Genomic DNA, 21373 nt, shown 5'->3' with positions numbered 1-21373 from the left:
TCACTTTTGGCACCATGTGATCTCAAAGGATGATGTCTAAACTGAATTTTAAAGATACAATTCTTTTGAACAGCACATGAACAGAACTTAATGGTGAACCCCAATCTAAAATGAACCAAAATTATCTGTTGACCTCCTAAACTCCCAGAAAGTTGGTTTTCCTTTTACAGTTCTGAAAAAAGCCAACTACTTCCATCTGGAATGCATTCAGCTACAGGGAACAGAAGCCTGATGTCTAGGGTTCCTACAAATTGGAGCTTTTTTTCCTCATGTAACCAGAAGACTGGTAAGCAATGATTGCTGGTAATATAGTTCAGTGGCTTGACCATACTGTCAAGAACTCAGACATGGAGCTCACTTCCACAGTGGATGGATTTTAAGTCTCTCCACTCTGTTTAATGCTTCTACTGAAGTACAACTCTATGTAAAGGTAATTTCAGAGACTGGAGAGGTTAAAAAAAATTAAAAGTAGTGTTAAAAATAATGAGCATATATCTTAGGATTTGGAAGTTTTCTCTTTAAAAAATGTTTTGCCTTGTACCTGCTCCTGGCCCTTGTCATATTTAAAATAGACATTTCTTCTTTGTTCTGTTGTCTCATGTGCTCTAGGGTCAAAATCTTTGTCACTAGTAGAGGCAGTAGAGCAGAGTGGGCAGGGCTCTGGGCCCTGGAAGCTCACCAGCCTGTCGGTCTTGGACCATTTTTGACCTACAAAAAGGGCAATGTCATATAGTTCAACTTAATAGGATAATTATCATTATTTGGTGACTATTTGTTGAGTACTTATTATTAAGTAACTTTAACAGCTCCCAAGTGACCAAGCTAGGATTCAAGCCCTGTTTAATGTCAGTACCCCTGCTGAGAGGCATGGTGCCATGCTGACACCGCCCCCCCCCCACAATTTTTATTGAATGCTCATCTTCTGGCATCCAGGTAATAAAGCTAAAGATAGACTTTTCCTACTTTTTGAACTTTGCTATACCCCCTCAGAATATATGAGAAAATGCAGCCAGCATCTTCTGGAAGATTAGGAGGGCATGTAAGATACCATAGCCACCTCCTGGCTGACATTTGAGCCCTGCTTTCCGCACGGTCAAGCCTTTTGGAGGCAGCCAGCGTATGGCTTGTATCAAACTCTATATTTAGGAAGAACAACTGTGAGCTATGACAGGAATTCTCTTTAACACTTAGCCTTAACGGTTTAAGTTCCCCTCCAGCCCCGAGCCAGGAGCAGCTCTCAATACTGGGAGAGGCACAGAGCACTTGAGCTATTTCAGCCACATGAAAAGCATCGGAATTGAGATCGCAGCTCAGAGGACACCGGGCACCCCTTCCACCTTCCAAGGAGCTTTATATTCTTGCATCTGGCTGCCTGGGACTTTCCTTAGGCAGTAAACAAATACATAAAGCAGGTAAGCAGAAGGACCCAGCTCCCGGCAACTGGGTTTTCTAAAGGAAATTTCCTTGATACCTAACTTGAAGTGACTACTTTTAACTTTGTAGGCTTGTAACCAGTGAGTACAGCTTCCTTGTAAATTCATTTTTCATTGGTGGTATTGCTGATTCTGTTTATAAATTGTGAGGGGTGAGGGTGCTGAAAGAATATTGAACTAGGCAAATACTGAAGGGCAGTTTTCATCGATAGTGGCAATAATAAAATGTCCACAGTCTAGAAATTATAACTGTGACCTTGAAGCTGTGCTGGCCAGGATTAGTCGGTCAGCTGCAGATTGACTGAAGCCCCAAGCCAAGAAATCATCAGAATTTGGGCCAGAGAAAAGCTATAATGCTAATTCTTTGATTCACCAAAATGCAAATTATTGCCAGAGTTTTTATACAGTACAAGTTTAAAAGGATTTTCTCCTTTCCCTAAGCACCAGGCTTGGTCTTAATGATAAAGTTCTATCAATGATAGAACCATCTTTTAAAATCTTCACTTCGGTCACAGTATTCCCATACTCAGCAGGGTAGAGGGCAGCACTCACTGTCCCTTTCTATGTGGGCACCAGGTTCTGAAGCATGAGAACACTAAGAGTACCTCTTTCCTCTCAGCATATTTAAAGCAGAGTGAATAAGGAGTTAGTCAGTTCAGACAGCTGAACATCTTTCTACACCCTTCTCAGGAATTATTTTTAGCTACAGGACAGAAGATAATTCCCTTTGAGATGGAGCTTTACCCACTTATTCGACCTTTAAAAAGAACAAACAAAGCTCTTATCTCTGAATAGTGATTGATTTTCCTCTGAATCCCTTCTTATTAAATGAGTGATATTACTATTGACAAATTTTTAGTAAGTCAAAGAGTTCTATTTAGAAGTCAGATATTAGGTGCTACCCAATCAAAGACAAGTAGGGATATATCGGGTGACTCAGCATACAGACCATTAATGGTCCCCACCGACTTAAAGAACTGCCAGGAAAACTCAGCGGTGCTCAGCTGGCAAGCGTTTTCATTATATTATAGGCTTTGTAAAAGTCAGTATATGCCTTGTCAAACTTTCCATGTTTCAAAACTTTAGCCAGAATCAGGAGACATAGTAATTGAGTGCTGTAAAGAGTACCTCTTTGGATGAAAAGCGGTGGCCCTCATGGGAGTGGAGTGTGTATCTAAGGCATAGTTTTCTTTTCTTGGTCCGGGGACGAAGCATGCAGATGAAGAAGGAAGGTGTGTTCCACACTCTACATCCCTGATAGAGGTGACTGCATGGCCAGGGAAACAGGGAACACTGTCTATTTTTATTCATCAGTATGCTTTGCCCTGATTTCTCTGAAAATAATGAGGACAGCAGGAAATGCTGCTGAACTGATTTACACAAATGTTATCCAGACTGTTTGTGAAGAATGAGAGTTGGGATCTGACCAGCTTTTTATAGATGTCTCTTTCAAAGATTGACATGCATGTTAAGAGATGTGTATGCAAATTAGAATATACCAAAATTGTACAGGAGACAAGGCCCACCCATTCTTGAGGTTCAGAGGTTCACACAAAAGCAGCAATCCAGTAGTAAGTTAAATCAGTCCATTGAAAATATAAAATTGGTTTTTTAAAAAAATACAGTATAACATTCACTGACTAATTTTAAAAAATATTTCAACTTGCTATTGTCATAACATAAAGAAATTTTCTAATCCCTGTTTCACATTGATGTACAATAACTTTTTGGACAAGTTCCCAAGTGATATTAGTTAAACTTAATTGTACACACAGAGAGAATACCATATGCTAAGATATTTAAAGTTCTGTGAAAATTATTGCTTTGTATGACTTCTAACAGCTTTTGAGGAATAAAAACATTAAAAATTAAGCCACCAAGCTTTTCTTTTTGGAATTAAGCTGTATGTCCTAGATCCACAAATTAAAAATCCTTCATTTCTTTATGACGCTGCAGGAAAGACAGCAATCTATTTGAAGCATATCATAGAGAAAAATGTATCCTTGACTGTTCCATTTGTTGTTGCTTTTTAATTTTGTAACCATATTAAAAATAATTCTACCTAGACCCTTATGTGTGGAGGCTAAATCTATATGTTACAAAGACATTCAGGTGAAACTTTTAAAAAAGAGTCCTATTGTTTTCATGTATGTGGCTCCAAAAACTATATATTTGGATACCCTGAGTATAGAGGTTTTTAAAAAATATGGAATTGTTTAACTTCACATAATACAGCCTAAGACTTTGGAGATTTCAAAAAACTTTTTTTCACAGAGTTCTTTTCAGATCTTTTATCTCTACAGGTGTTGGGGAACATACCTATAAAAATTATTACTCTGAACTTAAAGCTGGAGATGAGTACAGCACTCCAAAGTCATTAGTTATGGATGATGGTAATAAACAATAAACATTTGCATCATGCTTCACAGTTCACAAGGCCTTTTCAGGAGCATGTATGTCATATGGATTCTTACCACAACCTGTGAAGCAGGTAAAATTTAAAGAAGAGGAAATGGGCTTAGAAATATTGAGTGACATTGCCCAGGTTACACAAGATGTGTGGCAAATGCCAACACTGCTTTTTGCATTCTTTTACTCACCAGTGAACACATCACTTACACCAGTCGATAGACCTCGATCAACCTGTTTTACAGTTTGGGTTTAAAACACAGCATGCTTTGAATTCAATGAATTTTTAATTTTTCAGTTGGTCCTGCTGACATTTAATAGGCCAAGCTACAAAAACAGGCCAGAGCTGGGCCATTCCCTTCTCCCCTATCTCCAGTAAGTTGCATCCCACATCCCCTAATGTGCTGTAGTCACTGTGCTCTAAATCAGGTCTCACATGCTTAAAGAAAGCAAAAGTCCTTTGGGAAGGAAGCACTTCTACATCTTGAGGATTTGATATGGTCATGTGTAAGTCTTCCTTGCCTCCTAGAAAGAAAAGTTTACAGGTGAGGCTTGCTGTCTGCCTGTTTACAGAGCCTGGGCTCTGTATGAGGCACCTGGTTGAAAGCATAGGGTAGGGGCACACACAGCAGGAGATGGGACCTACGTCCTCAGAGCATCTCCTAGGTTGCTGGGCAGAACAGATACTGCACAGCAAGTAGAGAGCATTGCAGCAGTTAAGGAAGTGGTACAGGCCATTTCTTTTTGGGTGTTCAACAAAGAGGAGGCACTCCCAATGAACTATAGCAGCCCTGGCAATTATGAATTCAGATTAAAAGTTCAGTTTCAAGCCAAGAACTTCAGAGGCCCGGAACAAAGGTGTTTTATTCCCACAATCTCTTTGCTTTGCTGCTCTTGGCAGAAGGTCAGGAGGGCAGGGAAGGAGATGATAGCACCTTTCAAGTTTCTGATTGTATATCATTAGCATCAGGGGCGAGGCGTCTCACCATTTCTCCTCCTGAATGATTTATCCTGGCGCTCTAGTGTTCCCTCACCCGAGGCATTAGGAAGGAGAGTCTCTTAGTAACTTTGGAAACTGAGACTGAAAGAATATATGGCCAGTGAAAGGGGTGACTGCCCAGTTGAATCATGAGTTAAATTCTAATTTATCAAGACTGAGAATCTGAATGCTGCCACCTCTAACAGTTTCTTACTTGTTTTTTTAGGGATAAGACTGCATGAATATGTCGAAACAGCCAGTTTCCAATGTTAGAGCCATCCAGGTAAGTAGGTATATTTGTATTTTAATAACAGCTCTGCAACTTCTTGCCTGATTGCTTAGTAAGTCATATTTCTGGTGATTGTTCACTCCTAGCTCATGATGAACTTCAAGAAGAAAATAAAGTTCTTCATAAGATTTGTACAGTACAATTGAGAAAGGATATAAAACCAGTTAGGTACAACTGAGACAGGAGAAGTAAGCTATTTTTGTTTAATTGTTCTGAATTATAAGACAATCAGTTTATAAGTGAGAATTAAATCTTCTAAAAAATGTAGTGTGTATGTTTTTTGATATGTTTTTGATGTGTTCATTGATAGAGGATATATTCAATTTTATTTTTAATTTCCAATTGATATGTGCACAAACAGATGAGTCAGTTTGTTGACTCATCTGTTTGAAATATATCTTTCTTTAAATAATATCCTTTTGTAGTTAAGTGTTCTTCCCAGGGCTTGGGTATTTATCTTTTAAAATTCACATGTTATTCATTCTCCACATGCCCTCCCAGCAAACAAATTCCTTGGTTGTTTAAACTGACTTAAGTGTCACCCACAAAAAGGGAAGGAGGAAGCAGGCATTTGGAAACAAAAATACAATTATGAAAATAACTTTCAGTATTTGTTTTTACTCAATACTTAATTTGTTATTTCTCTTAAGGGCTCTGTATTTGACTCTCAAGGGGCTTCCACCCTGAAACTCTGGGCACAATGCTTTATTGTAAAATTCCATCTTTCCATCAACATGGAGCCTGTCTGTGCTTTCTCCAAAGGAACTTTTTCCTTGGACTTTTCTGAATACTGCAGGTCATGTGGCAGTTCCTGAATATTTTAGGCCTGATGTACTATCACAACAGAAACACAATCATAAATGGTTGACTGTATTGTGGAGGGCTGTGCTTGTGGCCAGGTTGTAAACACGTCATCAAGGGGTTTAGAAATCCTAGCAAACACCACTGATAGAGGTAGGTGGAAGGACAGATCTTTACTTGTCACGATTAATACAGATCCTTAAATTGAAGAGGTTCTTAAGTGGCAGGATGTACAACAACCTCTGGAAACATGTCATTGAACAAACCACCAAGGAAGGGCCTATGCATTTGGCAAGATTCCACTTTGCATTGTCACATCCAGCCCTCTGGTGTCTACCTAGTGAGCCTGACTTCCCTGACAGTGGTAGTGGAATTATATTTTGTCTCCCAGACCTGTGGACATCCTTGAGCCTTTGAATCTTCTCTTTTACCCAGTGTAGAAGCAGTTAGTAGCATGGGCTCTGAAACTATATTACTAGGGTCCTTAATCCATCCTGGACTGGTGTAAGATCATGGGAAAATTACTCTCCCTAATTGACCTCTCTGCACCTCTATTTCCACATCTGTAAAATGGAGATAAAATAATAGTATTCACTTCCTAGGGCTACATGTATAAAATGCTTAAAACAGCATAGTAGGCCGGGCGCAGTGGTTCATGCCTGTAATCCCAGCACTTTGGGAGGCTGAGGTGGGCGGATCATGAGGTCAGGAGATCAAGACCATCCTGGCTAACGCAGTGAAACCCTGTCTCTACTAAAAATACAAAAAATTAGCCAGGCATTGTGGCACACACCTGTAGTCCCAGCTACTCAGGAGGCTGAGGCAGGAGAATCGCTTGAACCTGGGAGGCAGAGGTTGCTGTGAGCCGAGATTGTGCCACTGCACTCCAGCCTGGGCAACAGAGTGAGACTCCATCTAAAAAAGAAAAAAACAAAAAAACAAACAAAAAACAAACAGCATAGTAAGCACACATTGAGTGTCAACCATTATTAGAATTATTATCATCATTCAGGAATACTTTATGTTAAAGTTGTGAGAAGTAATATCTTTTAATCACTGAATTTGAACCTCTGGAAGTGCTAAACATAAAAATTCCTTTTTATTTTTTCAGGACACAAAAACAGTCTTCTCTCGGGCTGCCTTTTTTCCCTCTTACTTTTAAAACGGAAAGTGTGTTGGTTTTTCTTCCTTAATGGTCCCTGGCCTCCCTCAAATCCACACTGAAAATTCACTAGCATTTTATTTACTAATTTTGACCTTGATATATTTTTAGATTTGTAACATTTTAAAAGCTGCGACTGACTGTTCTCAGTAGCCATTATTATATCGCATTACAAAAGATCCATCCATTCTGCCAACAAAGGCAATACAGCGGTTCCTTATAGATGTGGTATTGCCTCTCTCGATATATTTTATGCCACACAAAAGGCCCAATTTAATGCACCTTCAAATGAAATATTATTTCTTGTGGGTAAATAGGATCAGCACTATCTGATATTTTCCTATTATCTTTGCATTAACCTTAAGTAGGGTACATGAAATAAAATATGAACATGGTTACACCATACACAATGGTTTATAGTAGGGACATTATCTAGATTAGTCTTGTCTGGAACAAATAGAAGCCCTGATTAATAAGGGACTCTCCTCACTGTAAATACCATTTAAAGCTCTGAAATGTTCTACTCCATACCTTCTAGTCACTTATTTTTATTAGGATTTTATCTCCAATTCAGTTCATTTGTTATTTCCTGAGTGCATAATATGTGCCAGGCACTGTGCTAAGTGTAGGGTATACACAAAGATGAATTGATCTCTGATCCATGTGTTTGAGGCACTCAAGGTCTCCAGTACTTACTAGCTGCAAGACTTTGGGAAAGTTATTTAGCCTCTTTGTGCCTCAGTTTCCTCATCTATCAAGAGAAGAATTAGTAACAGTCTTTATCTCATAGGATTACTATGAAGTTTAAATGAATTTAATGCTTGTCAATACTCAGCTCAGTGCCTGGCTCACCGTAATTGCTTAATAAATATTAGCTATTATCATCATTCACCACCATCATCTACTTCAACAGCTCCCAAAGTGTGTTCCTTGGCATACTAGTTTTATGGGATGCTGTTATAGATTAGAGGCTAATATGGTTTAATGTTTGAAAATTTTTCTCAGAGTCCATAACTTGCGAATGGCATCAAGTTATTTCTAAGAGGGCAGAAACATATGCAATGTTTTCTAAACATATGGGACCTTTTCAGTGACTATCTTACAAGATAGTGTTTTGCAGTGCAAACTTCTAGAAACAATGACTTAGATTTCTAGTGTGTCTGGCTTGGGTGAATTTAAGTTACTTTTGACCATAGTTTGAACAGTCAGGCATTTCAGGAGTTGAATTAATGCACCTCCAGACAACATGGAGTCAAATAGTTACAAATCTTTGCAATGTTAGTTCACCTTTAGTCTACCTTTCTGTAAAATGGGGGCAATCATACTACTTAATAGGGTTATTATAATGAATAGACAAAATAATCTATGGCAAGTGCCTGGTTTATTGTATACAAATTCCTTCAGAGATGGGCCTTCTAACTATCCAAATAATGCATGGAATGGCCTTGGCTTTGTCTTCAACTTATTCTATCTCCTCCGTACACCAGAATAAGAGGGAGGCCAGAACCAGAACCACCCTTACAGGAGGTAGACAGTAGTCTTTCACATCCACACTGAAGAAGAGATGACTTTTGAATTGTAAAGGGATTCTAAGCCTACACTTCTCTTTAATTGTATTAGTTAAATCTCTGCCAGGGGCATAAAAATATCCTGAAAGAATCAGTTGATTCTTTCTTAGCCTGGAGAGGGCCTTTGTCCCCTAAGCAGCTGATAAAGTTCTATGCCAGAGGTTGACAAATCTTTTATATAAAGGACCAGATAATAAATATTTTAGGCTTTGTGAGTTGTTTGGTCTGTTCCCGCTACTGAGCTCTGCTGTTGTACCACAAAAGCAGCCATAGGCAGTATGTAAATGAATGACTGTGGCTATGTCCCAGTGAAACTTTATTTACAAAATCAGGTGGTGGACTGGATTTGGCCTGTGGGCTCTAGATTGCCAACTTCGGTTCTGGTCTCTCCAGGCTGATTCTTACAACCCCACTGTTGGTGGGAATTGAGCTGCAACCAAGGTAACAACAGCACACTCTGCATATTGGGTCCTCTCCTTCAAATGAAAGAATTTGACATGACAGGTGGTGGGGAAAGCTAGAACTGCTGGAACCTAATCCCATCAGCGATCTGTTTGGTGACTCTCTCTAATGAGACCAAGTGACACCAGCCACTGGCAGCACCTGCCTGTCCTTTCTGCTGAACACACCCACTTTGGGAACCACCACAGGCCTCCTTAGGGCCCCAATTCACACAGAGCCAATCTTCTCTGGATTGTCACTGATCCTTTCTCTCCACCGTTAATGAAAGTAAGCTGGGTATTATTTGTCCTCTTCCATGAGATCTGAGAACTTCATGGCTAACCAGAAAGAGTCCTGTGCCCCAGTCTTAGCTCTACTGTGTAAATTCACACCCCTGGTCCTTGTGATCTTCAAAGGGAGAGGCTTCAGTTAAATGACTTCTAATCTCTGTCCAGCTTGTAAGTCTGTGAACTTCTTGAGAATAACTTCTAAGGTTTATTATCAGGATGACAATAACAGTTTCAGTTTATTCAAGGTTTACCATATACCTGGCCCAGTGCAGTGGAATTTCCATGGATCATAATGTCAGGTCTAGAAAAGGGAAGTAACTCCCCCAGGATTATACAATTTGCAAGTAGGATAGTCAAGCCCTAACATCAATTATTCAGTCTGATCCCAAAGCTTGTGTTTGGAACCACTCTGCAATGCTGTCTTTACTTACTGTCCCCACCATTGCCACAGAGAGTAAGGCTGGAGGAGTGGGTATGGACCATCTTAAGGATAATCATAAGCAGCAAGGCTACTTGAGAGGCAATTACCGTTTTATGGATGCTGGGTGCCTCCCTTTTAAAGAACTCAATATTTAGAAACAGTGTCGGCATATAAGTGAAGAAGATAGTCTATACTGATTAAAGTCACCTTAAGAGTAAGTTGCCTTGGAGTTAAAAGTACAAAGTAAAGAGACTCCATGATAAACATGGTCCTGAAATTCAAACAACCATGGCTAAATCAACGCAAGGCATTTGTAAAACTAAATCTAACTTATCATACATTTGAAAAAAATTATATGAGTCCTGCATCATTAGTGAGTGTGTGGCTTCTTTGCATGGGAAGTTTTCTGTTGCTACCCAATCTATGTGTAGAAGAGAAAGAGAATATTCTGACGCTCCATGTTTCAGTACTTCTTTCCTTTCCCCACTAGTTGTCATTGTTCTTCCACTCTCCTTTATCTAGGGCATAATGTGGAAGAAGAAAGCAGTTTCCATGGAAGATGAAAATATTTACAGATAGGCATTAAAGACTCTAAGTGTTTCCTGTGTAGGATTTCCAGTTTAAAAATGATTCCAAATATATGACAATCATTGGTATAGAGGAATAGACTATCACCATCCATTGTTAATCTGATAGATTAAAGCTAAAAATCATAATGATCATACATGCCTTCTTTCAATATTTTATATAAATTTAAAACATTAAAAATTAACTTTCATTTGCCATTTGTTTTAATGTAGAGACAAGGCCTTTTCTTTGATCATAGATCTACTGTTTCTTACATAAACCACTATAATACATTGTTTATGATTTCCAATGCTGGTTTCTTTTAAGTGTATTAAGAACTGGAATGTAGGAGTCTTACTCTCAAGTGGGTTCAGTATTACCTCCAGCTAATGACCATTGTGGCTCTGCCTAGCTCTACATTTGTGATATGAGGCAAAGCAGTCATACACTTGCAAAAAGATGTCATGTTTTTTTATGTTGACATCCAAAAGCACTTCAGAAATACAACCTACCCCCGACCAATTGTGCACATTATCTTAATAGCTGTACAGTATATTCTTGAAATCTGCCTTTCCCTGGATGATGAGATTACAGTTGAGTCATTCAGGAAATTATTGAAGAGAACAAAAAAGTGTTGAGAACAGATCAAAAATAAAAACATTTTCAATGTGAAACATCATGGGTGAAGAACACTGGCAAAGTAGAAGTTTCTCAAAATTGTGTTGTGTGGGAAAGTTTTCCGTGTTTTGAATCTACTCCACATTTCAAGAATCCCTAAGCAGTTATGCATTCCAGTGATATAGAATTTTATTTTAAAATAAGTTGACTATATTTTAGTAGGTAGATATGTATGTGTCTCTCATTTTCTGTTAATATATCAAACAAGAATCTCATTTTCTAATCCGTTATGAAAAAACAAACCTCTTTCTGAAGTCTTCTGTAAAGATGCTATAAATCTCAAAATGTCATATCTTGCTCCGTTCAGAGAACGACTGAGAATAGGAAAGAGCAGAAAGAAATAATGCAAAATGCAACCCCGTAGAATTTCCTCTGCCCATACTACAGAAGAATGGCATGGGGGAGGCTATAGATTCTGGCAGGAGCTGCTGGAATCCTTTGAAAAGTAAAGATCGAATCAGTATGGGGTCATCTGAAACAAATAATGCATTGGGAGGAAACTCCAGAAGCCTCTGAACTGTTCAGAAAACTCACAGTGGGTTCAGAAAAGGAGAGACAGAGTGGGGACAAAAAGGGAGGGGGAGATAAGAGAACAATGGCTGTGGAAAGCAAAGTTCAATAGGAATTGTCAGTACCCAGCCGGCTGGCAGCTATCAGAATCCAACCCACTGGGGAAAGAAGATGTCATTCCATTGTAAGCTACACAGAAAGGGGTGTGGAGGAAATATTGTTTCCAGAATCCTCTGGGCTTAAAGCCCAGAGCCAAGCAAAGAGAACAATACAAATAATTAAGGGAGTAGTGGAATTAACTTACAGGGAATTCTTTCTACTTTTCTTCACCTAGTGAGATCAAGTGTAGTATTAATTTCACATCAGATAGGTCTTCTATCAGAGAACTGTATCCTATTCTGGCAAAAGATGATCTAGTGGATTTTTTTTTCCATTCCCAACTTGGAGGATGTAACAAATTATATATAGCTTGGGAAAGTGATGCACCAGGTCTGCTGCATCAGGGGCATATTTTTAAATCTCTAAAATTCCCTCAAGGAGGGAAAAGAAATACAAAGGATTGCATTACAAAAGGAAAAAAAGAGACTGCTTCCTTTGCATTTACATAGAATCTGTGGGGAGAAGGAAGCCTAACCTAATATCAACTCTAGGTCATTGATGTTAAACATTTTCTGTTTGTTTATTCTTTCATAAAAGTTTAGCTTGTATTTTAAGCCTATTTTGAGTAGCAAATACCATACTCAATTTGTAGGTAGAAAAATTAGTCGCTGAGAAAGTATTTCATTTGTGTTTAAACACAGAATAAGTCAGTGAAACAGACAAAATATGACCCAATTTTCTGGCCAATGGAATAAAAACCGAGAGCTACAGATCTACATATTTTTATCAAATTCAAATTATAAGGAATTTTTCTTATGGCTATAATTTATTCTATGACTTGTCACTCAAAGATTACTGCCCTACAATTATACTAATGAAACATCTCTAATCGTCTTGTTAATAGTATAATGCATGCCTCAATTGACAAAGCACGCCTCTTATACTCCCTTATTGGTGCACATTATGATTCAATGTTCGACATATTTTCAGGCTGCTTTGGTTCCTGTCAATATCTGCTGTCAAAAAAAAAAAAAAAAAACTCCATTTAGGTTTTTCTGATTTCTTGAGTGATGCTTTTAAAGAAGAAAAAGTGTCAAGTCGGTGAGTTAATGGCTCATTTTTCAATGTGGCTTTTCTTTGGTATCTATTATGAAATTATCCATTTTATGTGCCCCTTTTCAAAGGCCACTCTCAAAGTGTAAGTCTCCAATATCAGAGCTGCTTTAGAGAATTTTAGAGCTGGTGAGAGCTATTTTTGGCCACGTGAAAAGAGCTCTTTAGAGACGGGTTTGAGAGAGTGAGAAGGTCTGTCCCTAAAGTCAGGCAGCTTCAATTTGGAATCTTGCCTTTTCCTGGAACTATATGTATGACCTTGAGAGAATTAGCCTCTCCGAGGATTCATTTTTCATCAGTAAAATGAAGATGATAACACTAACCTCAAAAGTTTGTTGTGAGGATGCAGGTATTTAAACCCTCCACCTCTGCCTGCTTTGCACTGTATATATTCTTACAGTACTTCATTTGAAGGAAGGAAGGGTTCCCTGGTTAAGACGTTTGAAAACCATTGACACAGCCTAACATTCATATTACAAATGGGGACAATGAGACCCAGAGCAGTTGTTACTTTTTCAAGCACAGATAACTTGTGGCAACTGCTAGCATTAGGCTCTTTTCACTACTGTAAGCCACCCATGAAACATGGAGAGGCCACATGGGGGCGCATCACTAAAATTAATCTCCAAACAGGAAAAGTAGTCATCTCATAACATGCCCTTCACAATATTATATTATTCTGGATGACCTTTACATGTCCCCTTACTAAAAACTACAATCTACTATAGAGCATATATACTTGATTAAATGAGTTAATTTAGCAATCAAGTCTTTCAGAAACATGATATGATAACTTGAGCTCACCATTAGGAAGATGCCCCCTGTAGATGCTTAATAAATGGGTTAGGGTAGGGACAATTTAACTAAACTTTTAACTGGTTAACTTTTTCCCCAAATAATCCCTATATTGATTTTTCCCCTCTTTCATCCAAACTGTAGTGATGGAAATAGTCTATTGGTCCAATATGGATTATCTTCTGTATTATTTACGCTGTCTTGATCTTCTTTATTCAGGCCCCTATGATATTTCATCCAATCTAAGACGCTGTCAATTGTAAAATACCATTATTTTACATCCTGCCAAAATAAAGCAAATGTGCCAACTAAAATTGTAGGACATTGCTGGTTGTAAGACACATTCTGACCAGAGATATTAAAAGAGATGCATCTTGGAATTCATGAAGTATGGCTCCATATTTGCCACCATATAAGACAAATCTTTCTCCTCTCTTATGCTCCCTCCTCCTCCCACTCTAGGCCACCTGGTATTTCCATTACACGTAAGAATAGCATAGAAAGCTCAGCCTTAGGTTTTTAAAATGCTTTTCTCTAAAGTTGTGCTGGGTTTATATTTTAACATATGTGGTACATACTGATTAAAAATACTCCTTGGCTTGTTGGTACTAGGAATGGCTCCACAATGATGTACCTCTCTGGTTACTTTCCACGAATACTTTGGATCTATTTCTTTCTGTGGTATCAGCATTATTCTAGTAAGGACGGGGTGTTTTAAAGCTCCTGGGTAGGAAAAGTCACCTCCTGCTTTGCTCCTGAAGGGAGCACAACACAGACTTGCCATGTTGCATGAACATGGACACTGGATGCTTCCTGTTTCATCGGGTTAATCATTCCCCTGGCAACAGAGCTTGTACCAGGCAGTTCCAAATGGGACTTACCACACTTCCTAATAACTTCCTTTGGTGTGGTGCCAAAATCATACAATGCATGTCATAAGATAAAAAAATATTTTGCTCCCTTTGTTCAGGCATCATTTACATGCATAACATCAAAACGAAATTTCAACTTTTCAAGCCCACATATCCAATTACTCATAAGGCAACACTTTATCTTCAGTGGAAAAATATTGTATTCTACTTTAAAATGGTATTTGATGGTTGTTTTATGTGAGTGATAATACTGGTTAAAGACATTTTTGATCTGCATTACATATTTTCACCATTTGACATCAAATAAGTATGGGAAAAATTCAAATTTACACATTATCTCACCAAGTTCAAATTACAGTGTCAATATATCCCTACCTAATTTAATGTTTAGAGGATGTCATGAAGGTATTTTATGTTTACCACTGATGGAGATTAGTATGTTATCAACATAAAAGAGAAGAGTCAATGAGTGGTGATACAAAGGGAGCTTGGCCAAGCACCCTCTTTACTCCTTACTGACCCACACAAGTACATGTTGGGAAAAAGGTAGAAGAGTGTCAATTTCAGAGACTAAAGCAATAAAGTGCAGGACATCATGGAAAGGAGGAGGTAGCTTAGGACGTGTAAATGTCTCCCCTCCCACGTGGTAAATTTGAAGGGACTGGAAGGAGGGCTAAGGTGTGGGATGACTTATGCAGATGCTCTTTCCTCCTTGCCTGTCATTATATGTTCCCTCCTTATCCCCAAGAGAGAAAAATAATATGCACCTCAGGAGGGCAACAGCCAGAACAAACTGTCTTCCAATTCTTCCATCCAACAAGAAATTGTAAAATCACTGCACAGACCTAAGTATGTATAATAAATGAAATCTGTAATAAATGTAATCTGTAATAAATGGAAGTCAAATTTTCCTTTGCATATTTTTATGCTGTCATTACAGCAATTTTCCTGAGATAAAAAGCTTTGAAGATGTACTTTTCGGATGCATTTTTCTTCACAATGATTACTGTCTCAGAATGTCATTGCAATTTCTTACTTTTCTTGAGCTAAACCTACCCTGTTTTCTCTTTTAGGCAAATATCAATATTCCAATGGGAGCCTTTCGACCAGGAGCAGGTCAACCCCCCAGAAGAAAAGAATGTACTCCTGAAGTGGAGGAGGTGAGGAAACCTCAGCTCTCAGAACACAGCAATGTTTTTCCTTTCTAAAATCTTCACCAGAGGGGGCAGAGGCAAGGCAAGGGCTGGCTCTCCAGGACAAGGGAGGGGGCAAATGACTGTGTGTCAAGGAATCACATACAGTATGTACGTTTCTTTAGTTGTCTTGCTTAGTCCGCCCTGAAACGCACTGCCTCCTCCCTTCCCTTCAGCCAAATTTAAGTACTGTACCTGGCACCATTATTTGAAGGTACTGAGTTTAACTTCCAGTCTGTTGATTGACTGATTATTTGATTGACTGATTGTGTGTATGCGTGTGTGTGTGCACATGTGTGTGGTGGGGAGGATAAAGCCTCTGATAAGTTTTTGGTCTAGCAGTAGTCACTAGATTGGCAAGTTTTCACTTGGGATCATTTATCCAACTGAGCAGGATGTAATAATATTTAGTAGAGCTTCTGATAAGTGGGAATGCAGGAAGTAAGCACATTAAATTATTTGAGGATTCAAATAAACAACAAACAAACAAAAACTCAATCTCTAAATGTTTCCTTTGAAAAGGGTACTTTGCAAGGGAGTCTATCAAGCCTCCATTTCTGTATTTTTCCTCTTTCTAATTCTTTACTTCTCCCCCAAATTCAAGTACCCAGTCTGCTAAATTGGAGGCTACAATTAATAATGAATGCCATAAAAAGGGAAGAGTTTCTTCCTCAGATGTTTTTATTTCTTACCCAATTGTAACTTTTCTGCTAAAACCTGGAAGGTCTGATTCTGAAAAAGATAGTGAAGGTTTTGGAACATTTTATCAGCATAAGACATGGAAAATGGAATCAAATAAAGCCACAAGGCACAGCAAACTATATTTCATCTTTTTAAAAAGGTAAAAAGGCTTTTAAACTTTACCAAGTGACATTTTTGGTATTTGTCCCAAAAGAATATCTATTACCATTTCAAAGGTTCCTAATAAAACTTTGTTCTGCCTGTAACCTTTTTTCCTGTGAATATTCCTGATGTGGTCCTAAATTAGTGGTTCCAGTCTCCTATCAGTAGAAAGATAATTTTTGAAAGGAGCAGATGGAGTATCTGAGTGATATCATCAAGTGCTGGAATTGCAGCCACTAAGTCACTCTTGATGAATACAAATTTTGAACATATCAGTTGGAAAGACCTGGCCCTACTCTGCTTTTATAGTTACATAATCTCCAGTTCTGGTGCTGTTAACTTTGCCATCAAGTTTACTCATGATCATGAGGTCTCCATCTGGGACTTGGGCCAAGCATTTCAGAGTCTGCGTCTGCAAAATAGGATCCCCTCCATTCCTCAGAGGGTCACTGTGAGGGAAGAGGCATGATATAATGGACATAGCATAGCCTAGTAGGTATTCCATAAACTATTTTTCATCACTTGATGTAATTATCCAATTTTCATGAAGCACTCCTGGGCCTACTGTTTTTGCATGTTGTAAGGAAAAGGCATGGGGAGGTAGAAAGGATGGCGGTGGAATTCTTCTATACCTTCATTTATCTGTAATTAGATTTTCTTGCTTCCTGTGCTTCCTCTTAAACTGTGTCTGTCACTACCATGGCAATCAGTCGGAAGGTAGTTTGACCCACTTTTCTCACTAAATTGACTGATGTAACAGCTGTTTTGGAGGCTCACATTTCATTTTCCACCTGTGGTACAGATGGCCCCTGGTTCTTCTTTGTACAACTGGTACTTTCCTCCACACAAGTGTCTCAGGGGACTGGGGAAGCACTTTGCTCTCTCTTGCCTTGTATCTAATCTGATGGTTGCAGTGCATTCTAAAATAGACAAGAACTGATACAGCTTGGTTTGTGAACACCCACTTTATAATTAACCACATATACAAATGGCCAACTAGTATTTTTCATAGGATGGAGGGAGTGATGTATTCACAAAGATACAAAGACCCCAGGGATGTTTCTTTTTTCTTTTTGTCTTTCTTCCTTTTTTTTTTTTTTTGGAGCAACTTATTGCCCAACAGATGGAGTGTTTCTTGAACTGTACCATACCTTTCTCATAGAGCTCATTGGGCAGGAGGGTGGAGCTAGGGATGGTATTTCTTTACCATAAAAGCAGAAATAAACTCTCAGGATTTGTGGAGTCTTGGGGAGGGAGTGGGATCTAATGATTCAGTCTCTGGCCTGGACCTCAGATTAAGTTTCTTAGGAAGACAACATTGTGAGGGGAGTAGTTAGACAGCTTGGCTTGGCCACAGGGTGGGTTAAGCAGGATTTTGTCAATTAGCTTCAGGCCCCAGCCACATTTTAAGGCATAGTTTGAAAGGGAAAATAAAATGTGGATTTGAAATAACATATACATCCACATTTATTATCATTATCTAGTTTGCAAACTTGGAATTGCTTAATTTTGTAGACTTAAAATTCGTTCATTGCCTAGCTTTGCATGAGGATAATTACTGTTTAGAGATCATAACATACCATCTCTGAACAGAACAGATCACCTCTATCACATTCAGTAGGTTCCTCATTTAAACTCAGAAGGATTTTTGATCCTGACACCCTCTCAGATGTGAAGAGGATGTTCCCCAGCAGGAAGCCAGAATGAATCTTTGGCTGTCTGTCAAGGCCTGTGAGCACTGACCCTGTCTTTGGCTCACCTATGGTTCTGGTAAGACATTTGCTCTGCTCACAGAGCTGGAGTACACCTATCTGCTTGGCCCAGCCACAGATGGGCATGTGCCCAACTCTGAGGCCTTACAGCTAAACCTTAATAAACAGGGCTGGTCTTTTGCGTAAGACAATCAGCTGCTTGCTTGAAGTGATTTGAAGGGTATTGACAAGCCTCTACTAAGCTTCCCAAATCTCTCTTTTGACTGAAACACTATCATCATTAAGCCACAAAATAGCATGTTGGGATTTTCTGTTAATTATTTCCCTCTACACCTGGCTCCTTTACAAGATGCAAACATTTAATTCTGGTCTAGCCACTTCCTAGCTGTGTGGCCTTGGGGCAAGTTTCTTAGCCCTTCTGTGCCTGAGTCTCCTCAACTGTAAGACAGGGATGATAATAGTACCAGATTTATATGGTTGAGATGAGGATTAAATGAGTTAGTACATGTAACTTAGAACAGTTAACAGTGTGCCGTTATTATTAAATCTTTGGTGTTTGAGCATGAATGAGCAGGTCAGATTGTATTGTCTCACACAGGAGAGTTTAGGGAAAAACTCAGTAGGATATCTGGCAATAATGAGGGAGATGAATATGGTTCACTATTTTGCCAAGTTTTACAAATACTCTGTGACCCCCAAGGGAAACATTTCCCTTTCACAACAGCCATTCCTGAAACTGAGAATGCTGCTGTAGCTGGTAAGGCTTCTTTTACACTCTCTTTATCTAAGCCAAAGAATGTCTTTCATGTCCCTTCTTCATTCAAATATCCACTTACAAAATTAAAAAAAGACTTATTTATTAGCCAAATGGGGCCATCTGGAACCCTGTTTGTTTATGCCTTAACTTACTATAATTCTTACAATTACAAATCCATAAAATAAATGGAATCTGATTCCTGTTACGTTTTTAAAAGATGAGAGAAGTTTCATTTAAGAAAATGCACCATTAACCCCCTTCTTCCTGAGTCAATATCATGTCTAATTACTAAATATATTGAATTATAATTTCTCATTATATGTGACTTTATCAAATCAAGTGGTAAAAGTCTTACGCTGATAAATTAAAAAACACAATGCATTGAAGTTTTAATAACTTGAGAGGAAGGTACCTATTAAATATTATTAATCTGCATATGTTCACTTCAAAATTTTTGCATATAAACATGTAAGTACAGACATTGGCTTTAATGTGTTAAATGTGCCAATATAGAACATTTTGATGTTACAAAGTTAGTAAATGTGAGTTATCCAGGAACTTAACAGAAGGAATTGGAAACATTTTTCTCTTTCATGCTTCTTTATTAAGATCTACTCACCTAACAGCCGTGGGAACATTTATAAGTGAGGAAACATTTTTTATTTCACCACTACACGTATATAAAACACACACACACACACACACACACACACACACACACACACACAGCACTTTATAGCCTTGTTAAAAAATTCTTTCTGAAAGCATAGCAAAGAACATTTTGGAATATCTAGTCCTCCAAGTGGACGCTTTATGGTTTTAATTATTGCTTCTAAATCTACATTTATAAGTGATAAATTTGTATGCATGACAAAACAAAACAAAACAAAAACAAAAACAAAAAACCAGCTGCTTCTAGGGCTCTGTACACTGACCCAGGGAAACAGTATTTTCCAGATATTTACAGCAGGTATAGTCTACATTGAAATACTTTATCATTTTGTTTGGGTGAAACGTTAGCTATTTCATCAGCACTGTACCAGATCTAAAGAAAATGACTGTAGGAAAAGCCATTAGCCCTTAGTAGAAAAATAGCACCTCAATATTTTATGTCTACTCATCCCCTCCGATAAACAATTTTAAAACATTTCTATAAAGGACGTGTCTACTAAGCAATTTGTTAGAGTTTGGGGAAGCTTGAATACTTTCTTCCTTTAGGTTCTAACCAATTTGAGAACTAGACATAGGATCCAGACAGGGATTAACACACACCATCAGCTTTAATACCCAAATGACAGGGCTGCTGGTGGGGGTTGAGGGTAAGGGTGGGGTGGAGGCGGGGCATAGAGCATAGGGCCCACCCTCTCTGGTGAGAGGCAAACATGCAGTTACTTATTTCTTTTCCCGGGAACTGTATTGGTTCACCCAGTTGTTGGCCAAGCAGATGGAGCTCTCCGCCAGTCTGTGTTAGTTTGGGTCCTTCAGGAAAATGACCCAAAGATATTTGCTGGGGAAAACACTTGTAAGGAAAAATGGGAGGGAGCTGCATGAGGCTGGGAGGGAGAGAGGGATAGAGGGTTGGGTGGAAGCATCTCAGACTTCAGTGCTGTAGTGAGGCAAGTTCTCCAGGTGAAGTCGCTCCGCGACGAGTCCCATGTCTCCCAGGAATGGGCCCGCCTTAGAATTCCTGTCGCACTCACTCATTGGCTACAAGCAGCCGTGGGAAGTGTGACCTCAGCTTGGTGATGGATGGCTGGATTTCAATGTGAAGCAGCTGGAGCCGTCATTCAATTATCCTCTCTGCAGTAAACTGATCCGAGAGGCGCGTTCTCAAGGCTGCCACGGTGATCAAATGTTCTCCAACACCTTTCCCTGGGGCCACAGAGAACAATCCTCCCCTACCCACCACCTCTAGCAAATAGAAGGAAGGGGCCAATGATCAACCTTTTTTCTGTACACATGAGTTGAAGTTCTCGGAGCCACACACAGCAACTGATCTTGTTTTATAGTTACCATTATATGTGTGTTTGGTGTATGCACATAGAGGCATAGATTTTCATTATGGTACATTCTTGGGATTGATCCAATTAAACAACAATCAACAAGTATGCACGCGCACCTCTGTGCCAGACATTGGAAATGCCACAGAAAAGGATAGGATGTGGGTCCTGCCCTAAAGCTGCAACAAAAATATAACATTCAATGAAAGGAAATTTAAAATACTTCTCAAAGCAGGAGAGAGCTGGGCTTCCTCTGCCGCTGTCCCTTGTGGTGCCCATATTCAAAAAGGTTTTGCTTACGTTTGTTTCAGTTTGTTTATGCATCCCAAAGATGTTATTTGAACAAAGACTGGCAGCCACTACACCCCAAACAAAACAGGAAGCTCCTGGACTAAATTATTGTTAGAGCTTGCTATGCTCTAACATTGTACAAATCTTTGC

The 21373-nt window shown here is 38.9% G+C and overlaps 1 protein-coding gene across 2 annotated transcripts in view; it reads left to right on the top strand.

Moving 5' to 3' along the window:
- Window positions 1-1046: 1046 nt before the first annotated feature.
- Window positions 1047-21373, top strand: part of SMPX (small muscle protein X-linked) — a 53435-nt gene continuing 33108 nt past the window's right edge. For both annotated transcript variants that reach the window (XM_025372797.1, XM_025372798.1), the window contains exons 1-3: window positions 1047-1412; window positions 5048-5104; window positions 15501-15587. In XM_025372797.1, coding sequence (XP_025228582.1) covers window positions 5060-5104; window positions 15501-15587 — 132 coding nt within the window. In that variant the 5' untranslated portion in view covers window positions 1047-1412; window positions 5048-5059. The remainder of the gene's footprint in view (window positions 1413-5047; window positions 5105-15500; window positions 15588-21373) is intronic.

The sequence above is a fragment of the Theropithecus gelada genome, chromosome X (assembly GCF_003255815.1).
Source record: "Theropithecus gelada isolate Dixy chromosome X, Tgel_1.0, whole genome shotgun sequence".
Taxonomy (NCBI): Eukaryota; Metazoa; Chordata; class Mammalia; order Primates; family Cercopithecidae; genus Theropithecus; species Theropithecus gelada.
The sequence above is the reverse complement of the archived record's forward strand: the minus strand, read 5'-3'. Positions and strand labels throughout refer to the sequence as shown.